General features: G+C 44.2%; 1 protein-coding gene across 1 annotated transcript in view; it reads right to left on the reverse strand.

Moving 5' to 3' along the window:
• Window positions 1-24894, reverse strand: part of ATP12A (ATPase H+/K+ transporting non-gastric alpha2 subunit) — a 29314-nt gene extending 4420 nt beyond the window's left edge. The window contains exons 1-17 of the mRNA XM_086715658.1: window positions 24726-24894; window positions 23904-24059; window positions 20273-20332; window positions 17637-17840; window positions 16508-16621; window positions 15407-15541; window positions 15159-15276; window positions 14636-14904; window positions 13773-13971; window positions 13515-13624; window positions 11552-11686; window positions 7837-8029; window positions 5462-5637; window positions 4650-4786; window positions 2326-2476; window positions 881-1049; window positions 640-794 (exon numbers count right to left, since the gene is read on the reverse strand). Of these exons, the coding sequence (XP_086571784.1) occupies window positions 640-794; window positions 881-1049; window positions 2326-2476; window positions 4650-4786; window positions 5462-5637; window positions 7837-8029; window positions 11552-11686; window positions 13515-13624; window positions 13773-13971; window positions 14636-14904; window positions 15159-15276; window positions 15407-15541; window positions 16508-16621; window positions 17637-17840; window positions 20273-20332; window positions 23904-24059; window positions 24726-24734 (2490 nt within the window). The 5' untranslated portion in view covers window positions 24735-24894. The remainder of the gene's footprint in view (window positions 1-639; window positions 795-880; window positions 1050-2325; window positions 2477-4649; window positions 4787-5461; window positions 5638-7836; window positions 8030-11551; window positions 11687-13514; window positions 13625-13772; window positions 13972-14635; window positions 14905-15158; window positions 15277-15406; window positions 15542-16507; window positions 16622-17636; window positions 17841-20272; window positions 20333-23903; window positions 24060-24725) is intronic.
• Between the last annotated feature and the right edge of the window lie 281 nt (window positions 24895-25175).

A 25175-nucleotide genomic window follows, 5' to 3' on the forward strand; every position in this document is an offset into this window, starting at 1 on the left:
GGGTGGGTTATCACGGTGGCCATTGGGCCCGCAGTGTTACAGGGGCTATTTAGTGATAGTGCTTTCTTCTCCAAAGGGGAGGGAGGCACATGAGCTGAAACCAATGAATCGCATATCTTGGGGGGAGGGTGAAGAACTCATGTCTTGAAAAGCTCTTACACGAGGTGAAGTGGTTTTAACTTCCAAACATTTGACAGATCTCTCTAGTACTTTGCTTTTTTTTTAAAATTTTTTTTTTAACGTTTATTTATTTTTGAGACAGAGAGAGACAGAGCATGAACGGGGGAGGGGCAGAGAGAGAGGGAGACACAGAATCGGAAGTAGGCTCCAGGCTCTGAGCCATCAGCCCAGAGCCCGACGTGGGGCTCGAACTCACGGACTGTGAGATTGTGACCTGAGCTGAAGTCGGACGCTTAACCGACTGATCCACCCAGGTGCCCCTCTAGTACTTTGCTTTAAGATGTGGCTGGTGGACCAGCAGAATCGGTATCACGTAAGAATTACTAGAAATGCAGAAATTCAGGCCCTGTTACATCGAAGTTCGAGGAGAACTGATTTCGTCCGTCTCCTTGCCCTTGAAGGTAATGACCCTGAAGTTTACATTAGTTATCAGATCCTGTTCCCTTTAGTGCTACTTACTATGTCTGTGCCCAAGTCGATGAACAAGATCGTAATGGTGCCAATAGGCAGAGGGAGCCCAACAATGATGTAGATCAGAAAGGGGCACAGCTCAGCAATGTTCTTGGTCAGGGTATAGGCGATAGTCTTCTTTAGGTTGTCGAAGATCAGGCGACCTAGGCAAAGATGTTCTTCTATAGGATTTGCTCTTGGACCCCCAGGTGACCCCTGTCTCAGTAAGATCACCTGAGACCTCACTCACCTTCCTCCACTCCTGTGACTATGGATGCAAAGTTGTCATCCAACAAGACCATGTCAGCTGCATTTTTGGCCGCATCGGAACCTGCTATCCCCATGGCAATCCCAATATCTGCCTTCTTTAGAGCCGGAGAGTCATTAACTCCATCCCCTGTCACAGCAACAACCGCATTCTGTGGGGACACATGAGAAAACAGGAGACAGCAGGCCTAAGGGGTCACGGGTAGGACAAGATCAACACAGTCTCCCCTTCCTCTGGAGGATATAAGGATGACTGGAGCTGAAATGAAGGGCTTGTTTTTGGGAAAAGATAAAGCCGGGAAATCCTGGAGCAAGAACAACATGCTCGATAATTAAAACCATGTGTGTGGCAGGCTAAAGTGGATATTTCATATCTTGTGTCTTTACAGTTTTTGCTCTATATCTTACACTTTTATTTTTATTTATTTATTTTTTTTTTAAATGTTTTTTTCAACATTTATTTATTTTTTGGGACAGAGAGAGACAGAGCATGAACGGGTGAGGAGCAGAGAGAGAGGGAGACACAGAATCAGAAACAGGCTCCAGGCTCTGAGCCATCAGCCCAGAGCCCGACGTGGGGCTCGAACTCACGAACCGCGAGATCGTGACCTGGCTGAAGTCGGACACTTAACCGACTGCGCCACCCAGGCGCCCCTATTTTTTTTAATTTTAATTTTATTTTTTAAATTTACATCCAACTTAGTTAGCATATAGTGCAACAATGATTTCAGGAGTAGATTCCTTAATGCCCCTCACCCATTTAGCCCATCCCCCTCCCACAAACCCTCCAGTTACCTTCTGTTTGTTCTCCATATTTAAGAGTCTCTTATGTTTTGTCCCCCTCCCTGTTTTTATATTATTTTTGCTTCCCTTCCCTTGTGTTCATCTGTTCTGTGTCTTAAAGTCCTCATATGAGTGAAGTCTATGATATTTGTCTTTCTCTGACTAATTTCACTTAGCATAATACCCTCTAGTTCCATCCACGTAGCTGCAAATGGCAAGATTCCATTCTTTTTGATTGCTGAGTAATACTCCATTGTATATAAATACCACATCTTCTTTATCCATTCATCCAGCGATGGACATTTGGGCTCTTTCCATACTTTGGCTGTTGTTGATAGTGTTGCTAGAAACATTGGGGTGCATGTGTATATCTTACACTTTAAAATCTCTCTATAATCACACCTACCACAGCACCAAATGCTTCACTGTCAGAAAGCTGTGCATGCAGGAGGGTCTCAAAGAAGGGTGGAGGGTCAGCCCCCTGAGAGGGTAGAAATGTAAGGTGATAAAAACGGGCAAAGAATTGTTTCTTGAAGGGTTTAAAAAGTGCCATAGCCCTGATCTGGGATCCAGATCTTAGCCCCAAATTTCCCCACAGGACAGTGACAGACCTGGAAGATTCTTTGGGAACTGCTGTCCACCCACCTGCCTTTGACAGCCCTCTACAATGATCAGCTTCTGCTGGGGGGATGTTCGAGCAAAGACAATCTCTGAGTAGTTGGTTAAGAGCTCATCCAGCTGTTCTGGGCTCATGTCCTTCAGCTCTGTGCCAGTTACCACCGCAGCTTTAGCATCCCTAGAAGGGCCAGAAGGAACTGAGTGAGGCCAAAGGTTGGATCTTATACTAAAATGCTGTTCTGGGCAGGAAATGGGCCGAAGTCTCTTTGAATTTTACCTGGAATCCAATGTCCTTGAACCTAATACTCTATCTAGTGGGATGATAGCGGTTATGAGTTCTGGGGACACGCTGGTCTCCATTTCAAGACAGTAAACTGAGGTTAAAAAAATAAGGCCATTTCCTGGTATCATACAACAAAAGGAATAAATCTTTTGCTTTGTAGGAATGGGTGGGAACATTCCTGGCGCAATGTAACTTCCTGTTCATGTTTTGGGTCCTAGAATTCAGTTTTTGCCAAAACACGCAGGTAACAATTCTTTGTTGTTTATTTCAGACTTATAGTGTCTACTGTGTAATGAGCTGTGTAGGGAGAACAATTTATTGAGGTCTTCTTTGAGGAAAACTATTATCTGCTGCCGATAAAAGTAAGGTTCTAGAAAGTGTAATTAATTACACAGATCTGATTGTATTGTTCCATGCTAAAATATTTTAGAAGCTTTCCACTGCACTTAGAGCAGACCCCTGAGTCCCTAACCTGGTCTGCAAGGCCGGGTGCAGCCTGTGCTGTTGAGCGTCACTTCCCCTTTGGCTGGCTCTCTCCTGCAGCCCACTGGACCTCCCAGCTCTGAGCCCTCCATACCTCCATACCCTCCACTGCCCTCAGGCCTTCACAGGTCTTTCTGCCTTTGCCAGGAATGGGCTTCTCTCACCTCCTCTTCCCTTGACTAACACTCCACATTTTAGCCTTCAAATCTCAGCTTCTACACTCTATGTACAAAACACTGCATGCCTTTTTCTTTACACTTGTTTGTTTTGAGCATTTTTAGGTCTGTGTTTTCCTGTTGGTGCTAAATTCTAGAATTCTAGCACTTGACTCAAAACACAGGTGTTTCTATGTTCTGGTAAAAAAAAAAATGTATATATATGTGTATATATATATATATATATATATATATGAAAGTAAGATAAGAAAAGGGTGTGTCCTTTCTCCCCACACCTGCAAAAGTACAAGTATTACATGATCATGAAGCTACAGTTGACACAGTGAATAACTGAAAACATTCACCAAAGTATCCATCCCAACCCCTATTCAGTGTGGTGAGTTGCATGAAAATGCGTAATCCTATTATTTTTAAAAACAAAGCAAATAAACAAAAGCTCCAAAAAGCTTTTGTAGATGAATGTTGTTTATACAAAGGAGCATTGGAATACTCGGACTTCAGATATTGTTGCTGTGCCCAGAGGCTATAATTCTGTTGGGTTGTCTTAAGTGGTAATTTGTTGCTCAGGTAATAATTTATTACCTGACAGCTTGGTATTCTAAAAGGCATAAATGCTTGGGTTAACTAGAGGGGGTTCATTGGTCTCTCCCTTTCCCCCCAACATGTGTGAAGTTATAATAAAGCCAATATTTATTTTTACACTAAGACTTTGGAGTCTTTGGTCATCTGAATTATCAACAGTCAAGGTGACTCTCCTCCCACTGCTAGAACCCTTGTCCCCTGTGTGTCTCCTTCACTGTACTTATGACATCACAAATAGTTTTTATTTTTCTGTCCCTCAACCTAGATGGAAAGCTTCCCAAGGGCAGGGATAGTGTCTGGTCTCTTTGCTGCTATAGTTCCAGTGTCTAGCACCGTGCCGGGTACCTTGTTGGCACTCAACAATTAACTGTTGAAAGTTAATACATGACTGAATGGATGGATGAGTGGACTAAAGGATAGACATGATTACAAGAATTAGGAGACACTATGGAAAACCGAATCTTTCCTCAGGAAGCAACTGAATAAATACTCAAAATGAGCCCTAGGGGAGTGCACCAAACACAGAGGGTTCTTAATATTCCGATTATACAACTGGATTGACAGCAAGTAATTTCATATAAATTTTGTTTCAGTTTTTCTCACTCTAAATTTGGCACTGAAGTTTTCCGGTCTACTCCACTGGGTTTTTTAAATTTCATACAAGGAGTACATAATGGGTAATTTTCATGGTACCAATACAGCCTAGCATTACCCTGAGATAATGTCTGGCAAAAAAAGGGATTTGCTCCAAATAGCACAGCTCTTTAGAGCCAACAAGGATACGAACTTGGATAAGAATGTTTCTGCTACATTGGTTCTGTGCTTACCGTTTGTTAACTTGCTCCACAGCAATGTGGAGGCGTTTTGCAATGTCTTCCACTGTCTCACTGTTGGCTGAAATAATACCCACACTTTTGGCAATAGCTTTGGCTGTGATTGGATGATCACCTGTAACCATAATAACCTAGAACACAATGAGAGAGGCATGTGAACAATGAGAATCTCAGATGGCCAGAGTAGGGATAGTTTAATATCAGTGATGAGTGATTATTGTGGTTTGTCCTTATGGCTAGGTTTTGATCTTTAGATCAAAGACAAAACTGTCTCTGAAGGACACACTGATCTCCTTGGATCTATCCTTGCTTCCAAGCTTCTTACATTTCCTCCTCTGACATTAGAGGAAGACCTTTCCCTTGCATGTTACTTTATTTGTGAAAGGGCTGGTGGATATCTACCTGAGAGAGCCTCATGTTGCTTCAACAGTCTTGTTATTAACATGGTAATGGAATTAATATTTTGGTTCTGATATCATGAAGGCAAATGGATTTTGAGGCTGAACCTCAAGATTAAGCAATAAAACCTTTTATTGTCTATCATAGTTTAGGGCAAGGAAGATAGAGTCAATTCATGGCATTCTCACTGCAGTTACTATTGTGGTTTGTTCCACACAGACACAATCATTTTGCCTTTATTGGACGGTTACTAGAATCTTAGTATAGTGAAAGTAGAGATAAAAAGGGGGTGGGGGATTATGATATTTACCTGAGACTTGAACACTGACTACCTCCTATGACAACCATTCTTAGAGAAGTGTACAACATAAATGGAGGACTTCTTAAGTCAGGACAATAACTCCCACCTTGATCCCTGCACTCCGGCATTTGGTGACCGCATCAGGTACAGTGGACCGGGGGGGATCAATCATTGATAAGAGCCCCACAAAACACAGGTTAGACGTGGGAAAGTTCATGGTGTCTACATCAAATGAATAAGATTCTGGAAACTCGTCTGCTGGCAGGTAGAGATGACAGAAACCTGGAATGTGCATGAATTTGGGAGTCAATGAAATTAGGATAAGAAATAACAAAAAAAAAGGAGGAACATTTTCATACACTTTTACTATTTTACTAATACTTGAGTGGATACCAGAATTGTTTCATTATTTCAATTCTATAATGCATGCTGTAATTAGGAAGGATGTATTTCTTCTTTTTTTTTTTTTTAATTTTTTTTTTTCCAACGTTTATTTATTTTTGGGACAGAGAGAGACAGAGCATGAACGGGGGAGGGGCAGAGAGAGAGGGAGACACAGAATCAGAAACAGGCTCCAGGCTCTGAGCCATCAGCCCAGAGCCTGACGCGGGGCTCGAACTCGGGGACCACGAGATCGTGACCTGGCTGAAGTCGGACGCTTAACCGACTGCGCCACCCAGGCGCCCCAGGAAGGATGTATTTTATTCAAAAGTAATTTACTGGGTGCCCACTGGATTCTCTGTTATGTTCTAAGGATATAGAAACCAAGAGGGGTCAGCCTTTGCTTCTGGAGATATCTCAGTCTAGTGTGGAGACAGAGACATAAGAGATAAAGCATAAAAAAGTACAGTGAGTCTTACAGAGTAGAGTCACCTGGGGAATCAGGAAAGACTTCCCCAAGGAGGTCACAAGTGAGATGATTCTTGAAAGAGGAGTTAGACATTTTCCAGGGAGAGAAGGGAGATGTGGGATGAGAAGGCCATTTTAGGCAGAGAAAACGGAACGTGCCAGTGCACAAACTGGGGAAAGAATCTGAGGCGTCAGGAGAATGGTATGAAGCTCCATCTTTAATCAAGGTGAGTGTGAGAGAAAGGCCATTAGGAATGGAGAACCTTTCATTACTCAGAAGGCATCTGCCTCTCATGGGTTGAAGCAGAAAAGATTCCCGTGTCTGGTGGGACTTCCAAGGTCGTATGACTTTCTCATCAGCTTTCACATCAAATTTATTTTCAGCATGCCCCACTGCTTTACACGTTTTAGTAAAGCACAGAGTTTGAGAGGTCAAACACAAGGTTCCTAGAGTGATTCGGGTCAGATAGGTATCAAACCTGCACTGAAAACATAACCTGGTGCTGTGGGTTATTTAAGGCATGCTTAAAGCATTATTATCTCATTTAATTATTTCATTTGCTTAACAAGCTCAAATATCTTTTAGAAACACACATTCCACAGATTCCATCTCGACTGGCAAGAACTTTTACGATGTTTAATGAGCCTTATCATCAACCGTGAACTTCTGTTACCTTAAATTCATATTCGGTAGTTTACAGGTTCCATTCTGTCAACCCAGGATTCTCATTAAGAACATACCCTTTGATATCACTTAAGTTACCACAGTTAGGCTTCTGCCACAGTGGCTGGATTTCCATGGTTCCTTCCACCTCTAACATCCCTGGTCTCTGCAACTGGCACTATTTTCTCCCTAATAAGCAAGTGAGCAACTTCAACATTATTTTAAACTTAATTTTCTTCTCTAACTAGTTGCTCAGACTTACCAGTTCTGCCTCCATGAAGTCTCTTGTGTCTGACCCCTCTTTCACATTCCTATTGCCTTGGATCAAATTCCCACCCTCTTTCACCTGAATGAGGGAGCAACCTCCTCCTGAGAGCCATGCCTCTCCTCTCCCTGCTGCTGCCAAGAACTATCCTTTAGAAAACACTGTCATTCTGATCAGTCCACTTGCTGCAAAGCATTTAGTGGCTCTCCTGACTGTGGAATGAAAGCCCAGTTCTTCACCCACATAAGGCACTCCATATCATGCCTTGCAGTCTATCTTTCCAGCTCATTTCCTAGGACTACGTCGTCTCATTCGCCTGCAACGCTAAACATAGACTGGCTCACTCACAATGTGTGCACAGACCCCATCCATTTTTAACTCTGTGCTTTGGCTTATGTTGTTCCTTCTACTGTGAATACTTTTTTTCCACCTCCCTTCAAATATTGTCATGCAAGGCTGAGTTTAAAATGTAACTCCTTCCATAAAATCTTCCCAGATTTTCCTCATCTGGAAGCAACCCCACCCTCCTCAGTACTATCATACAGTATTATCATACATGTTTGTTTGCCATGCTTTCTGTGATTCATGTGGGTGCCACAGCTACTCTGCTAGATAATAAGCCTGTCTCCTCTTGTGCCCTGACCTGGCATAGAGCCTCACACCCAACAGGTGATGGATAAGGGTACTGCTACAAAGAGCTCACCCAGTACACGCTCCCCCAGGCCTCCCAGCTCCATGTACGCGGTGTGGAAGGCCTCAGCTGTGCTCTTGTCCAGAGGCTGCTCCTGGCCATTGACCATGATGGTGCTGCACTTCTCTAAGATCCGCTCGGGGGCTCCTTTCATCACCAGGAGGAAGCGCTTGTCATTGGGGTCATCCGTCTTGTGTATGGAGAGCTGGGAGGGAAGGAACTCAGCACGTTAGGTACAGCCTGCCATTGAATAATGACACTATCTTTACTAGTAACGGCCTGAACTGGACAGATCTCTTAATTAGCAACATGACAAGAAGATTAAAGATATCCTCTCTCTCACTGGGCTACTCATCTTTGACGTGAAAAAGGGTGTTGGCTATAGGCATGTTCTATCCTTTTTTAATTTTGTGGTCAAATAATACACAGAGATCTAGACTTGGTCCCAACTCAGAGGGGTACCTTGAGTTTGAATCCACACTAAGTGGAGCTGGTCTTTCAAAAAGAAACTGGTTGCTTTAGGGAGACCAGATGTGGCTGTTAGCCCATGAAGTCTCTGTCTTGAACCAGATCTCCTGGGAAGCCTGTGGGGGTCAGAGGACCTTGGCCACCTTATCTCACCTCCTGTTGCTACCTCCCTATTGTGAGCAGCAGCCTTTCAGACCAACGCTATTCTGAGCTCAGGCAGGGGTGAGAGCAGCAGGAATTCCTGTGCCTCTTCGTCTCCAAATCAATCCAGTTTCACTGCCTGGACATGAAGGAAAATAGTAGGGGTGGAAGAAGTGGGCATTCTCACGGGCTTTCAGGAGAAGAGTTAAGTAGGTTCCACAATTTTAACATCAACATCCTCTCACCTACTAATTCTACTTCCAGATTCATCCTAATAAGATAATCAGAAAAAATCTGAAAAAACTTATAAATGATCATAAAATGGTGAAGTCTTATATAAGCTGTTATTGTAAAGCAGGTACTCTTCTAAGCCTCTGAAAGGAAATCCCGGAAGCTGGAGTGTTTGCTAGAGAATGAGTAAGTTACTAAAAAAAAAAAAAAAAAAAATCTGCCATTTTGGGTCTATCCATTAATTCTAAACCAGTAGTTCTTAGCCTTCTGCATATCAGAGAGGAGCACAATAAAAAAAAAAAAAAGTAGAGGGCAAATATGGTATTTTTTTAAATGGGCAAGTAAACATATTAAAAAAAGCAACTAACCAAAACCAAACACAAAGCCAAACTAAAACCTCACATCTATTACCACTATCATTTTCTCAAAGACATGGTATTTTAACATTTAAAAAGTAGGAATAATAGGGGTGCAAGAGTGGCTCATCCGGTTAAGCACTGACTCTTGATTTCAGCTCAGGTCATGATCTCATGGTTTGTGAGATGAAGCCCTGAGTAGGCTCTGTGCTGACAGCATGGAACCTGCTTGGGATTCTCATTCTCTCTCTTTCTCTCTCTCTCTCTTTCCCTCCCCCACCCCCACTCACGCATGCTCTCTCTCTCAAAATCAATAAACTTTGGAAAAAAAAAGTAGGAATAATAAACAATTTTGTAGTGTGTACTGTTCTAAGTGCTTCACAGATTGACTCATTTAATTCTCAAAACCACCCTAAGGCTGTGGGTACTATAATTACCACCTTTTACAAGGGAGGAAACTGAGGTGCGGAGAGATTAACTGGCATGTGCAAGGTCATACCCTAATAGGTGACTGAGCTGGGATTTGAATTCAGGCTACTAGAGTCCCTGCCTTAATCAGGCAGCATATAAAGGATAATCTTTTAAATTAAATACATTCATCTTTATATAAAACTTTACAAAATATTGTCCTCATTTTCACCAGTTTGCCACAAACCATTGGAAATATTTTAATGGACCAGTCTCAGTTTGGGTAATTGCTTTTTTAAATCAATAAGACATAGACCTTCCACTTTATTTCCTTTGGTTGAATGATACCCCAGAGACCAAGGTCATGACATCTAAGACTCTTTGATTAGGGTTGAGTGTTGCTCACGTGTAGATATAACATAGCACTAACAGCACCCAAAGAGGTTCTTTGATCTCTTCTGCAGGAGCCCACATAGGACCTCCTTTCTACTTCCAACTCTGGGTAGCCCACTTTCTCCCTCAACATTTAGTACATGAGGCCTCACAGAACCTACTTTTTCTCATTTCTCACATCATTAGGAAAGGCTTTACTGGAGTAGATGGAACCCCAGTCAGATTCTGAGTCTTGTTCCTGATTAGAAGGTATTCAATCTACTTAAGAGCATGAACTCCCTGGGTCTGTTTGAATCCTGGCTCTGGCCCTTACTAGCTGTGTGATAATGCTCTGTACCTCAGTTTCCTCATTCCCTACCTTATAGAGTGTGTGATTCAATGTATGTAGAAATTAGCATATAATACCTATCATTACTATTGTTATTTTAGGATTGTTACTCATTCTATTTTCACTTATGTTTTGAATAAGAGATCTAACTTCCTGGCTTTAGTATTTTACTTCATACATTTTTTAGTTGTCTATTTGGCTAACTACAATTCTTCATTGGCTTGTTATTCACAAAGACGTTTGCAACACAGTTATTTCCCAATCCTAAATGACATCCAAACAAAATGTGTGGGTAAATACCAGAAACGTTTACACAGACATGGTTATCTTATTTATATACTTTCCTGTTATGCAAAGACCAAGTCATGACGCCCTGCTCTCAGCTTTGGAGTCTATGGGAAGTCCCACTTGCAGCAGTAACTGGGTTACAAATTGCCATTTGTCCCCCCATGAGAAGGACAGAGCTCGTGGGTTCTTAGCCAGCCTGGAATGAGGGAAGACAGCTAGCAAAGGATGGCCATTTTCTTCCTGAGCAATGGGTAGAAAGGAGATCCCTGTCAACTGCATATGGGGCAGAACTAGAAAGCAACGTGGCTGGTAATAGTCATCTGAGAAGACTGTTCATTGGTTTTCACAAAAGGCAAGGCTTATTCACGTGGCCTGAACTAAACTGTTCTGCCTTTGTGTTGTGGTAGAAAAAACATGGCCTTGGGAGTTGAAGAGATGTGTGAAAAGTGGTTGTGCCACTCAAACGCTTGGGTAACTCTGCTAGGATTGACATTTTTTTTTCTTTTTTCTTCTTTCCTTTTTCCCTTCCTTCCTTCCTTCCTTCCTTCCTTCCTTCCTTCCTTTCTTTCATCAATATTTTCTAAGGGTCTGTTTCCTCACCTAGAAATTGAGATTAATTAGCCCTACCTCAGGTTTATTGTGAGGATTAACTGAGAGAATGTATGTAAAGTGTTGGACATAAATGAAGGGCACAGTAAATTTTACTTCTCCCCACTCCCTCACCTTTCATTTATCCTTTGGGATAAGGCTTTTGCCCCTCACTTGTGCAAATGTTACCCGGAGGGGGTGGGGGTAGGGGTGGGAGTGAAGTGGTTGTGTGTGTGTGTGTGTGTGTGTGTGTGTGTGTGTGTGTGTGTGTATAACATAGATTGTTCACAGGAACAGCCGGCACCTGACAAGATCTCTACTTTTCTTTCTTCTCTATCTACTTCCAGCAAAGGAAAGAGGCCAGCAAGGGAAACCTATTCTGGGCTTATTAGATGCCCAGGCCCTGCATCCCTGAGGACTATTTCTGAAGTCAAATATCATTCAAAATATACACTAACCAAAGGATACTTACAGCTAGAAATGCCGTCTAGTGATGGCAAAGATTCGGTTGTGAGGAAAAACTCACCTGAAATTTATTGGTTGAATTAAAAGGGATTTCAGCTACTTTGTGGTTTCTTTTTCTAATTTCCATCACATCACCCAAAATGACCTCTGAGAACTTCAAAAGAGCAGTTTCTGAGGCATCTCCAACGACAACTCTCTGAGAATCAATAGATAACAAATATTTGCAGCACATAATCTGGTTCTTTTGTGATCATATTTAATGAGCCAGCATAGAGCCTAGTTAAGCTTACCATCTAACAAATGATTACACCACAATTAGCCACTGACTGAAGCATGGTAAAAGTGTTAAACTGAATGGTGCTGCCTACTGGCATTAGGCAAGTTCAAAACAGAGCTCTGAGAGAGCTGGAGGGTCTCATGAAAAAAGCAGATATGAACTAGTTTTGAAAGACAGATGGATTACCAAGAGATAAAGGTGCAAAAGAAAGCCTTCTGGAAACCAGAATGTCATGAAAGAAGGCATGAAATGGAAGAGTTCGGTATATATTCTGGACATACAGGTGGATATGGCAGTCAAGGTCTAAAACTTGAGAAGTCAAAAACAGAGATGCACAGAAAGTTTTGAGCAAAGTTAGGTGAAGCAGTTCATCTAATGAAGTCTTTAAGGAAAATTAGTGGCACGGAAGAAAGACTTGGGGAAGGGACAAACTGGAATCATGGAAGCTAATTAAGAGGTTGGTATAATTGGGGCGCCTGGGTGGCGCAGTGGGTTAAGCGTCCGACCTCAGCCAGGTCACGATCTCGCGGTCCGTGAGTTCAAGCCCCGCGTCGGGCTCTGGGCTGATGGCTTAGAGCCTGGAGCCTGTTTCCGATTCTATGTCTCCCACTTTCTCTGCCCCTCCCCCGTTCATGCTCTGTCTCTCTCTGTCCCAAAAATAAATAAACGTTGAAAAAAAAAAATAATACTAACTTGTATCAACAAGTTAGTGTTAAAAAAAAAAAAGAGGTTGGTATAATTAATTACATATAAGGTACTAGTGATAATATAAATATAAAATTATAGATATTTTTGAAGCAAGAATAATAGGACTTGGTGATTCACTAGATATTAGGAATGAAGAAAATTAAAGACGACTTCCAAAAGGTTTGGCTTGAATGACAAGTAAAATGGTTATGTCATAGAAAAAGTAGGCAAATTTTGGACAAGAGAGTGATTTAGAGCCAGGTTGGGCACATGTGGAAGGTGAGAAGTATAATTTGTTGAGAGTCTAACATGGCAAAACTTCTGAGTGGAAACACAAAACTAACTGAAGATCCATGGAGTTTGGGTGAGAAATCAGAATTGGAGATGAGGATTTGAAAGATATGGGCAGAGAAGTGATTGGCCCAGAAGAGAATTGATGAGCTGTCTGATAGAGAAAGAAACCAATCAAATAAAAAGTATAAGAAAGAGCAAGAGTCAATGAAGGAAACAGATGGCAAACAGAAAAGCCAGGAGAACTCACTGAGAGGGAGAAGCAGAAGGGGAGAGGAGAGAGGAGGAAGGGAAGGAAGGAGGGGGAGGGAGAAGTTTGTTTTTGTATATTCCAACATTCCAGGACCCCTTAGAACCCCATTTTCTGCCAAGAGGAATACGTTCTAAGGTCAATCCTTCTATTTTCATCCAATTATATTTTAAACTTCAGCGAATGGATTTAAGTAATAAAGTGAATGGCATTTATGTAATAAAGAAACTTTAATTATATCTACTTTAAGGAAAGTACCTTAAAGGCACATCCATTTTCAGGAATGAGACAGAATTTTCAAAAGACCAAATCAATGTTCTGAGGACTTTTAGACATCTCTGTGATTTCTGAAAGCTACTTAGAGTGAAGAAAATTTTCTGCGGGTCTTGTGAGTCAGACTTGTTCTTACTGGTACAAACTTTACACAGTTGGAAAGATTTAATTCAAGCACCAAATCAGAATGGAGAAAGTGACTTCAAACTGGCTGTGATTTAAGACTGAGTGATGCTGAAACTTTACCTTCATGATGGGGACACTTTCCTGTCCCGGTCTGAACTCAGCTCTGTTGCACAATGTTATTATCTTTGATAAGGAGGCCCAAGTTCCAGAGCTTTGATCAAAGACTTGGTCTGGAAAACAGAACAGTGGATCCTGGGGGTGGTAGGCCTAATACCCATACTATTCAAACAATTCTCTGAGACTGCAACCACATTCTGCTCGGCCTCCTCTACTCAAGTCCACAACTTCAGGCCCCACTGAATGTTCCAGAAGACTTACTTGAATGGTCTTCACTGGTGTCAGCTATGAAGATCTGATTGTCGAACCACAGATGGGCCACGGTCATCCTGTTCTGGGTCAGAGTCCCAGTCTTGTCTGAGCAAATGATGGAGGTGGAGCCAAGGGTCTCCACTGCCTCCAGGTTCTTCACCAGGCAGTTCTTCTTGGCCATCCGTTTAGCTGTCAGCGACAGAGTCACCTAGACCGGGGAGGGAGAGAGAGAGAGAGACAGAGGGATAGAGACCAATAGAGAGAGACAGAGAGAAAGAGAGAGAGAAGCTTTGAGAAAAATTATCATTTTGAACTTGGGCTCCAGAACATAGAAGCAGCTGGAGCTGAACTGATTGCAGAACAGAGGTATAGTTACAGATGCAGCAAAGCTGACCCAGTGCCTGATAAACCACATAAAGACCTATATGCCACAATCCTTTTATTAAACTTAGGAGGTAAGTAATATGCCTAAGTTCCTCAGTTGTAGAAATTGCCAAGGATATTTTTTTTCTTTTTAGGAAATATGAAAACATAGAGAAGGCATCAGGCTTCCTGAAAATCTGTGGTGGTAGTTTGAGTTTGTCTTATCTAGATCTTAAGGAGGAAGATAATATGTGCAATTTGCAGATAGATCTCCTGAAAATGAAAACATAACGTTTTCTAGGACAGTGCGTTTGAATATTAACAATATCACAATTCCTTTTGTCTACGAAACAGTCTATTCAGAATGTCCCATGGTATCCCTTACAGGGAGGGAGTGTGGCTCTGAAGACGGAGGAGACTCACAGTGTACGGTGGGTGCTCACCCAGCACAGCAGAATGCTAAGGGTTACCAGGGTGAGGGTAGAGGCCACCTAGCAGCATGGACTCACAGTGACAGTGGCCAGGAGACCCTCAGGCACATTGGCCACAATGATGCCAATGAGGAAGATGATGGAGTCCAGGACATGATACTTCAGGGACACTGCGATGATGAAGAAAAGGATGCCAATGGAGATGGCCACTCCTCCCACAATATGAACAAAGTGCTCAATCTCAATGGCAATGGGTGTCTTCTCATTTCCAACTCCTGAAGCCAGAGAGGCAATCTGACCAATGATGGTGCGGTCGCCTGTGTTGATGACCATGCCAGTCGCTGTGCCTATAGGTGAAGTAGACATTTTATTCCAGGAGTCCTCAGCTACAAGGGGACCGCAGCCCATTTACAGTCCTCTCTTTGCTGGCTTACACGATCAATTAGCACATGACATTACAAAGTTCTCTGGGCTTTTCAGTTCCATGTTTTCTCTTGGAAAGGCTTTGTAGCAAGAGGTGGTAAAGAGATAAGAACATAAAACCTAAGGGGGAGAAGGGGGATGGGTGGGGCATGTGGTCTTGAGAGACAGCTGGACTTACCTTCCAGACAAGTTGTAGAATAGAAGCCGATGTTCTTTGTTTCCAGGGCATTGTCATGGGTAAACTCAGAGGAGCGGGCTTGGGGCTCCGATTCCCCAGTGAGAGATGAATTATCTACCTAGAAGAAATTTTGAAAAAAGTTGAAGACTAGGCATCTTGTTCCTGTCACAGTTACACTGAGACCTGGAAAGACAAAATAATGGCAACTAGTTTCGAGCGTGATCTTTGGGGTTCCCTGTGATGCTTACCTTACAGCCCTGAACAGACAACAACCTTATGTCTGCAGGGATCCGGTCTCCTCCTTTAATCTCCACTATGTCTCCCACCACTAGTTGCTCTGCAGGGATGGTCTTCTTCTCGGAATCTCGAATGACAAGAGCTTGCTGCAAAGGAAAACAGTGGTAGACAACTCATCCTGGAATGATGCCAGTGCTCCTCCATCTGCACCTTCCCACGTCTTGGGAATGCAGGCCATGGAAGCCACAGCTCTCGGAAGCCAAAGACTTGTACCTAGGAACTGAACATACTAAGATCTCTCGTTTCTTGAGGAGGAACTCTTAGAGAGTTCTTGGAACCAGAATATGCTGTTGTGGGCAGATATAACAAACTGACAGCCCTGGGCATGACAGTAAGAGGGACAATTAACGTTGAGTGATCTTGGATGGGATGTGCAGGGAGAGCCCTGAAGCCTGAGCCAAAGTGTTTAGTAATCTTGCTCAGATCAGGAAAACTTTAATGGAGTGGGAGGCAGATCTCCCACTTCTTAGCACAGATGATCCCATCCAGAACCCTCTCCAGCTGGCAGCTCCATGGGCCAGGGGCAGCATGGTTTTCCTACTGTGCTGACAGTGGTGTGTGGTCTCCCTAGAGGACACCTAACACGGGACCCTGTGGGAAGACAGCAGCAGCAGGCCTCCCTCACCAAGAGCAGTTTGGGACAATGTGCAGAGAGGCTCCAAAATGGGTGCAAAAATGGTCACAGATGAAGAATTGCAGGTTGACCTCCTTGGCTACCAAGGAATACTCCTGAACTTCTACAGTTCACTCTTGGAAGCCCCTGAATTACTTTTGTTTGAACAGTCCACCAAAGCTCATGAGCAGTAATAGAAGATGTTGTGTGATGATTGATGCTTCTGTGCTTTGTTCTCGACTAAGCATTTTCCTGTGTCCTACTTCCCTGATCATCTCAAAACTCTGTGCAGAAGTGGGGCTTCAGAGGGACTGCCTAAGACTTAGACAGCAAATGGTGGAGCACAGACTCTCTGCCTCAGAGACCCCACTCTCCTCCTCATCTGGTGCTTCCTCATCTGAAGTCATGTAGAGACCAGAGAGGGATGGCTGCTACCCACCTGTGGGATCATCTTATTGAAGGTGGCCATGATGTTGGTGCTTTTTGCTTCTTGGTAGTAAGCGAAGATCCCCGTTAAAATAACAACCAAGGCAAGCACGCAGCCCAAGTACGCCTGGGTAAGGAGGAGAAGCATCGATCAGAAGAACAGGCATCAGGAGTGAGTCAGGTCCTAGGGATAGAGTTCTCCATGGGAAGGCAAGAGATATGGCAGTGGTATTCTGGTGTCATTTATAGGCCACAAAATGTATCCATTTAATGTGCATAATTCAGCGATTGTTAATGAATCTACAGTTTTGCAACAATCACCACAATACAGTTTTAGAACATTTTCATCGCCCCAATAAGATCCCTAGTACTCAGTTGCAGTCATTTCCCACTCCCACCCCCCAACCCTGGCAACCACTGATCTGCTTTCTGTCTCTAGGATGCACCCATTCTAGACATTTCATATCAACAGAATCATATAGTGTGTGGCCTTTTGCATCTGGCTTCTTTCTCTTAGCATCATGTTGGCCAATTCAGTTTTTTGGTTTTGGTACTCAGTTATCAGCAGGCATAGATGCTCCCCATGTTAAAGGGAGACAATTAGCTCTGAGGTGAGAGAACCCCAAAATATTTCATATGGATACAGATATTTTTTCCCTTAGGAACTTGGAGTGCCCCTCTTTGTCTCTTTAAAATTCACGCCTCATGGGGCGCCTGGGTGGCGCAGTCGGTTAAGCGTCCGACTTCAGCCAGGTCACGATCTCGCGGTCCGTGAGTTCGAGCCCCGCGTCGGGCTCTGGGCTGATGGCTCAGAGCCTGGAGCCTGTTTCCGATTCTGTGTCTCCCTCTCTCTCTGCCCCTCCCCCGTTCATGCTCTGTCTCTCTCTGTCCCAAAAATAAAAATAAAAACATTGAAAAAAAAAATTAAAAAAAAAAAAAATTCACGCCTCATGCTGCCCCTCAGACATCAGAAAGTTAGCTACAATTTCTATTTTATAGCTGGTAAAATTCTTGATTTTCCCAAACCCGCACAGTGAGTGATCAGTGTAGACTCCTGATTCCAGCTCTGCCCACCAAAGGCCTTATTTTATGATTGTTTTCCCATTACTAGTTTAGCAAATCCTAGAAAGAGGCCCCCTTACGTTGTCTAGGGATGAGGACTTATTCATGGAGTACTGGATCCCATATGCAATCCAGCACAGGATGGCTCCTATCCACAGAAGGATGGAGAACCCTCCCACCATCTGCTTGAGAAACTTGATGATCTCCGGTGTTTCCTTGGGAGGAGTGAGGGCATTGGGACCATTCTGAGCCAGGAGCTCAGCAGCTTGGGTGCTAGAAAGACCCTGAGAAAGCCAAGCAAAAACAAATAGGAATTAGACATTTCTCTTCTCTGAGGTTGGACATCATTTTTTCTGCAGGTTGTGGGTAGCAGTTAACCATGCGCAAGGAGGACCCGGGAAAAGTAGATGATGCCTCCTCTCCCCCAACCCTCACCTTTTTAAAAAGAATATTTAATATTAGTGCTATCAGCCAAGCGATGTACTCCATATATTTGCTCATATACTCTTCCAAATAACTCTCTGAAGAAGGTACCATTATTATCCTCATTTTACAGATGTAGAATTTGAGGCATATGGAGGTTAAATCATCCAGCTAGTACATGGTACTACCAGATTGAACCGGGCAACCTGGCTTCAGAGCCATTATACTACACTCTAGATAGGAGTAACTTGGCTAAGGAGGATTTGAAATATAAAAGCTAATCACCAGGGTTAAGGGCAATGTAGTAATTATCCAGAAAATATTCTCTATTGGGCTAATTTTTCATCCTTAAGTCTGGTGTCTTTCTGCTTTTCTATATATCCACCCCAAGTTCTAAGTTCTTGCTCATCTTAAGTGTTATAAATCCTACCAACCCCTGAGGCCCACATCAGCAGTCACTTCTTGCCAGAAGCCTTTCCTGGTAAGCGTGCCATCCACAGGTGCACACAGGCCCCTCCACCACCTTGAAATCGTGTATTGTGATTCATAAGGCTTTTTTTCCCCCCACAAACTATCCTTTGTGGAGAAAGTCTTGTCATTACTTTTTCTCCCTAATACATTGTAAGCTACTTAAAGGATAGTTTAAAGACTACGCTTATTCATTTTTGTGTCTTTTATAGGGTGTACTGCTTCTTCTGTAATAGAGGCTCATGTATTTGCTGAATAACTAGATTTGGAGCCACCAACTTGTAGTATAGTTCAAATAAAATTTACCACCTTCTCCTTCTTATGGCCTTCACTAATCTCTCGGCCCCCAGCTCCCTGCCATGGCCCTGTCCACCACTTGACCAAATCTCCTCCTCCTCCTGCTTCTCTACCTTGGTAACTGGGATCAGGGATCTGTTCAAAAACTCCAGCAAAGCAAAGTTCTACGAGTTATTTCTTTGAAATGTCTCTTGAATCTGCCCCCTTCCTTTCCCATCTTACTGCTACTGCCCTGTTTTGGTTCCTCATTTTGTATTCCTGAGTGATTGTCTCATTCTACTAGATCCTTCCATCTCCCACTTAAAAAAAAATATCTATCTACCTACCTACCGATACCTATATATATCTCCCACCAGAATTGCTTGTCTGTTTCTCTCTCTCTTCTACCAGAATCTACCTATCTATATCTATATATATCTTCTACTATCTTCTACCAGAATTGCTTTTTGAAAACCAATCTTACTCAAATCACTTCCCTGTTTAGAAATTGTGTGTAAGTACAACTAATATAGTCCTTATTCCTTAGTTTAATATGGAAGTGTTTGATAGTTTCACCCAAATTACCACTCCCCAGCCTTATTTTTTATCCCTCTTCTCCCCTTTCCACACACATTAGCTCCCAGAAACCCCAGACTGATTTCCAAACATACCCTGTTTCTCCAGCCTCCTGGGTACTCTGCTAACTTAAACCTGAATCCTCCTATATCCTGATTTACGCACTGCTCCATCCAGGGAGCCTGGTTCCTCTGGTCAGAATGGGTCACTCAGCACACTGTTTAAACCTATCTTTGCCATCTAAGTGGAACAGACTGGATGTTATGATACTCCCCTATATATCTGCATCCCTTACTGGACTGCTAACTCCTTGAGACCAGGGATCACCTGTCCCTCTGCCCCTCTCACTGCTCGTCCTGTGCGGTGCACATAGCTCTTTTTGTTGCCTTCAACAGATGTTTCCAAATCTCCTGATGTCAAGACACCAAAACTTTTGAAATTTAATTTGAATTTGAAGCAGTCCTTCTGTGATGGGGGAATTTGCTAGATGCCTTGGAGCACACCAGTGTGTGCTCTTCTCAGAGGAAGAGGCAGACAAGCAGGGTTCTAAGACTGTCACTCTGGATGCTTGCTTTTTAACACTGGTTTTCCCCACTCTTTGATAAGACCATTATACTTCCTGGACATGGAGGTTAAAAGTAATCTCTGCCTCTGACCACGACCATAAAGACGTGTCTGAGTCTTCCTGGGGATACCACAGCTTTCCTGCAGTTATAACCAAAAGATTGTTTATAGCCAGGCATCCAGCTCAGCTGAGGGGCTTGACTTGGGGCGTGGTTCAGCCCCGCCAGCTCTTCAGGTTAACCAGCCCCCTCTCACATGCTGGGTATGTAGGTGAATGGCATTCTCAAAGTTGCTGCTTCATCTTAAAGATGCCATCCACTTTTCCACACACCCTAAGCACACAGCTTTGTACAGTCCTTTGTATAGTTCCGTCCCAGTCTTCCTGATCCCCAGTCCCCTGATGACTTACTGTAATGATGTTTGTACCATATTTCTTTTCCAACTCCTTAATGCTGAGTTTGTGGTCATCCTGAAGTCCGTGAAAAGAAGAAGAGAGTGCATTAGATAATTCCAAAAGACACAAATGCTAAACTAAGTTTAGACCAGCCCCTGAAAACTGAGAGTAGCACTGAGGATAGAAGAGGGGGGGGCAGGAGTGAGGGAGAAAAGGAAAAAACCCTCTGTGCCAGGTGGTTATTGCAGTGAGGGAAGAGAGAGTCTCGCTGCAAGAAAGGCTTGCTCTTCTGATTCACTGGCCAGGGGATTTTCTGGCCATCCCTTGAGTTCAGGCTTAATTTGCCATTTACCACGTAATAACTGTCTTTAGTTTTTATGAACAAAGCAATGCATTTCACCTCAATCTGTTCTCCAGCACATGCAAATTCTAGCATAACTCTCTGTTGTCCAGATACTAGTGATCTGGATACTTAGTTCAGACCTGAGTTCTGGGATTAGTTGAGGGTGATGAGCTATACCTAACCAGACCCACCTGATATATTCTCACAACTTATTACCCGTGCAGCCCTCTTTGGGCAGGTAGTCTCTGGTAGGAAGAGGCAAGACTTTCCTTAATCAAATACTTGAGACTCAGGGAGTTCACTTGTTAGAGAAGTCCTGAGACTTACAATCTGCCAAATAAATACCAGTATGGTCCACACTTGCTAATTTTGTTATAGAATCATCAGACTAAAGCAGAGTTTCTCAACCTTGGCGTTACGGACATTTGAGCCAATAACTCTTTGTTGCGGGGGGGTGGGGGGGCTTCCACCTGCTATATGCCACCTATTAGCAACCTCCGTGGAGTTGTGATTACCAAAAATGTCTCCAGACCTTACTAAATGTCCCCTGGGGAGCAAATTCCTCCTCTCCCTTCCCTTGAGACCCACTGGGCTACAGGATTAGAAACCTCTTCCTGTCTTGGAAAACTCAGGGTTAAGTAACTCTCCTGCACCCTACCTAGAAAATCTAGCACTCAGGATTCTTTTTTTTTTTAATATGAAATTTATTGTCAAATTGGTTTCCATACAACACCCAGTGCTCATCCCAACAGGTGCCCTCGTCAATGCCCATTATCCACTTCATTCTCAGTATTTAAGAGTCTCTTATAGTTTGCCTCCTTCCCTCTCTGTAACTTTTCTTTCCCCCTTCTCCCCCCACCTGGTCTTCTGTTAAGTTTCTCAGGATCCGCATATGAGTGAAAACATATGGTATCTTTCTTTCTCTGACTGACTTATTTCACTTAGCATAACAGTGTCCAGGTCCATCTATGTTGCTACAAAAGCCCAGATTTCATTCTTTCTCATTGCCAAGTAATATTCCATTGTATGTATAAGCCACAACTTCTTTATCCATTCGTCAGTTGATGGACATTTAGGCTCTTTCCATAATTTGGCTATTGATGAAAGTGCTGCTATAAACATTGGAGTACATGTGCCCCTATGCATCAGCACTCCTGTATCCCTTGGGTAAATTCCTAGCAGCAGCACTCAGGATTCTTTAAGCTCTGATCATCTGAAACAAAGATTTATACTGTGATGGGGAAAAGAACCATCTCTTCTCTTAAGTACATGCAAAAAAGTGACATGTTGTGTAAGAGATTAGATTTTCCAATTACAACATTTTTTTGCCCTTTCCTCAGCCAGATTCTGCTTTACTCATTCAGTCGTTGTACTAATATTAATAATTGAAAGATATTGCTGGGGATTCAAAGGATTAAGACACAGTTCTGTGCACAGTGTGCTAAGTTCTGGGCAGACAGAGGTAACAGGTGATTACAGCCATTGTTCACATGGATGGAACTCAGACTTTAAGGAGCCTATATATAGTGTGAGGCAGAATACCTTTCCTCTTCCTTTATCCCTGACTTTGTGGATGAGAGCATGGGGGAGGGGGAGGAGGAGGGGTGGGTGCCTCTGGCGCACCCTGCTGGCCGGCACTAGAATAGCTCAGGGCATCATCCTGTGGCTCAGGCTTGGGTCATAAATCAGCCTGTTTATTCAGAAGCCAGGGATACTTTAGTTCTTGTCAAAGTTCCAATGTGCCAGAGGGCATCCAAGTATGCTGTCACAAATGAAATTATAGGATTCTTGTGAGAATGTTGGGAAAGAAAGATGTTCCTCTCTCAGCAGGGAAGCAGGGGAACACCGGCTAACACCATAAAAATTATTTTCCTAGATTATACAACTTCACAAAATGCTCAAAAAAGGGAGATTGTCTTCATAGTAAACAGGCATAATGGATATACGTTCATGTTGTAAGTAGCAATTTCAAGGAAGACTAGATTTGCCTTCAATCCTAAATGCTAGAGATACATAGGAAATAAGAATGGCTATCTATCGTCTGGTGCTGTGCTAAGCATTTCTCCTCCTTTACTTCATTTAACCCTCTAATGACTTCAACAGGTAGGCACCATTTTTAATTCCTGTTTTTCAAAATAGGAAATGAATGTCAATCAAACTGGGATCTGAATTTGGGTCAGTCCAGTTTCAGGGCTGTGTTCTTAACTGTCAGAACATACATGGACAAATACCTAGTGGTGTGCTGCTGAATGTTTAATGAGCCTGCCAGGAAAAATAAACTAAAAGCTCTGATTTATAGTATTCACTGATTTCTCACCATAGCCAAATTTCAAGCTGCTAACCCAATGTCAACCAACTTGCCAAATTCCTGAATATTTAACAATTGGCTCGCTAGCCCACATGAACTTGCACCACTACTATCTGCTCCAACAATAACAGAATTTTAAAGTCTGCAGTGAACTGCAGGGGCAATCTAGCAAATTTCGGGCTTGGTGTGGAAGTTTCCGCCTTGACGTTCCTAAGATGTAACCTGTCACATTTCAGTTCTGAGGCAGGTCTTTCCCATGGTGGCCAGCTTTAATAATTCCAAAGTTCCTCCTTAACAGGAATACCAGGCTTCCATAAATCACAAAATGACTAATTATAAATTACACTTTAAACTACAAATTGCATCAGTTACACAATATTCTTACTTTTTTCTCACTTTTCCCCCTCACCCCTGCAAACTGCTTATTTCCCACTTTCCACAAAGAAAATGGAGCTTCACTGAAGCTAGGTGGTTTGCTCCCAGTTATCAATCAGTGAAGTGGAACTTAATTGAGCCTAAGGTTCTCTGAATCCAAGCCCAATATTCTTACCAGTGAAATTATTCTTTCTCATGGGGCATACATAGCCAGAAACCTAGCAAGGTTTCGTGGTTTTGGTTTTTCTCCTGCATGGTTCCAGCTCCAACAGTTTTACCTTACCAGCTGAAAACTGGCAATCGGTCACCTATGTCTCAATGAAACAGCCCGGAAGGAAAGAGGTCTGGGCTGTGCCTGTGGGGACTGGAATCAGAGGCTCTTCCCTCAGAGTGCCTACAACCAGAATACAGGAATCCTGCACAGGACCTACCCCTGGGTAGATATTATCACGCCATTTATTTTAAACAAGGAAACAAATCTCATGGCGGAGCGGGGAGGGAGATTTTCAAATCGTCGAGACTGATCTTTCTTTTGTAAGAGGCAGGTTATAGGGGCAAGTTCTCAGGGGGAAGGGCAGTACTCGGTGGACCCATCTGGCTTAAGGACCAAATCAACTGACCAGATCCAGTTCTTTCTTAAGCTCCTCTTTCTGGTGATTCTTTTTGGGTTCAAAGCAGTTCTTCAGGCCTCTGTACTTCTCCTTGCCATCCCCCTTGTCTGTTTGGTCAATGTCTTTCGTTCCACTGAGCTCCACAGAGTAAATTTCTAGTGTTTTCTGAAAGGAAAGCAGAGGTGCAGTATTGGTCCAAGATGGGTTTTCTGAAGAGGCGTCAAGCTCTTCTCCCTGTGGGTCAGGGACCGGCAGGGAAGGGAGCCTCCCTCGCACCTTTCATTCTCTCCTCTGGCGAGACTGTGGAGAGGTTCTCTCTCCCCCACCTTCAAATAGCAACTCCTGGACCCCTTTCTTTTCCTCTCCTCCAGTGTAGAGGGAAGGCTAGGCCACACAGCCCTGCCAGCATCTCCTCAGGGTACCCCTCTTGGGGGTGGGGAAGGTGGGAAGTTACTTCCCCCAGCTGGAGACATGACCCCTCCAAGAAGCCCCAGGGGCGCCCTAGTATCTTGCTCCCCACAGGACACACCGGCCGTCAGTCCCGCTTCTCGGGTGCGGCGTGCCCACTGAGCTCATGAACCTCAGTCGCGGGCAGGGCGGTCTTAACTCCCCGCCCCGCTCCACCTTCCGAATCGGAGCCGGCCTGGGACCCCTGGGGCCCCTTCCCCCGAGGTTTGGATTTGGGTCTTCACCCCAGCTAGCCGCAGGAGGGGAGAGGGGCCGTGCAGAGGCCAGAAGGAAGGCAGAATAAAGACGACCCGCCCTCCCTCTTTCTCCTCGCCTTCCACCCGTCCGCACTGGTCTCGGGCGGACGCCGGGGGCCACACGCACCTTGACCATGGCGCCGCTAGTGGCGCCGCCTGCGGGCGGGCGCGGGGTCTGGGCTCTGGCAGCGGCGGCGGCGCGCGCAGCGCGGGGGGGGGGGGTCCCGTCGGGCGGCGCGCGCAGGGCTGGGGTCCCGTCGGGCTCTGGCGGCAGCAGCGCGGTCCCGAGGCGCACCTCCCGCGGCCGAGCGCCAGCCGCTGCCGCCGGGAGGCGGTGCCCGCCTTAAATGCCGCCCGCCCCGCCCACGCGCCAGCCTCGGGACGCCCCGGGAGGCGGGAAAGCCGCAGGCGCGGGCCCCGGCGCGGAAAACCACGACGGGACCTCTATCTCGGGAGCCAGGCGCGGTGCGGGCCCTGGCCCGGTGCGCGGGGTCCTGAAGGGCAGCGCCGTCGGCCCAACGCGGCCCGCCGCCGAGCGAGCTCCGGACGCTCACGAGGCCTCGTCCAAGCTGGGGTG

Source organism: Puma concolor, chromosome A1 (genome assembly GCF_028749965.1).
Source record: "Puma concolor isolate L17-30 chromosome A1, mPumCon1.1.hap2, whole genome shotgun sequence".
In the NCBI taxonomy this organism is placed as follows: domain Eukaryota; kingdom Metazoa; phylum Chordata; class Mammalia; order Carnivora; family Felidae; genus Puma; species Puma concolor.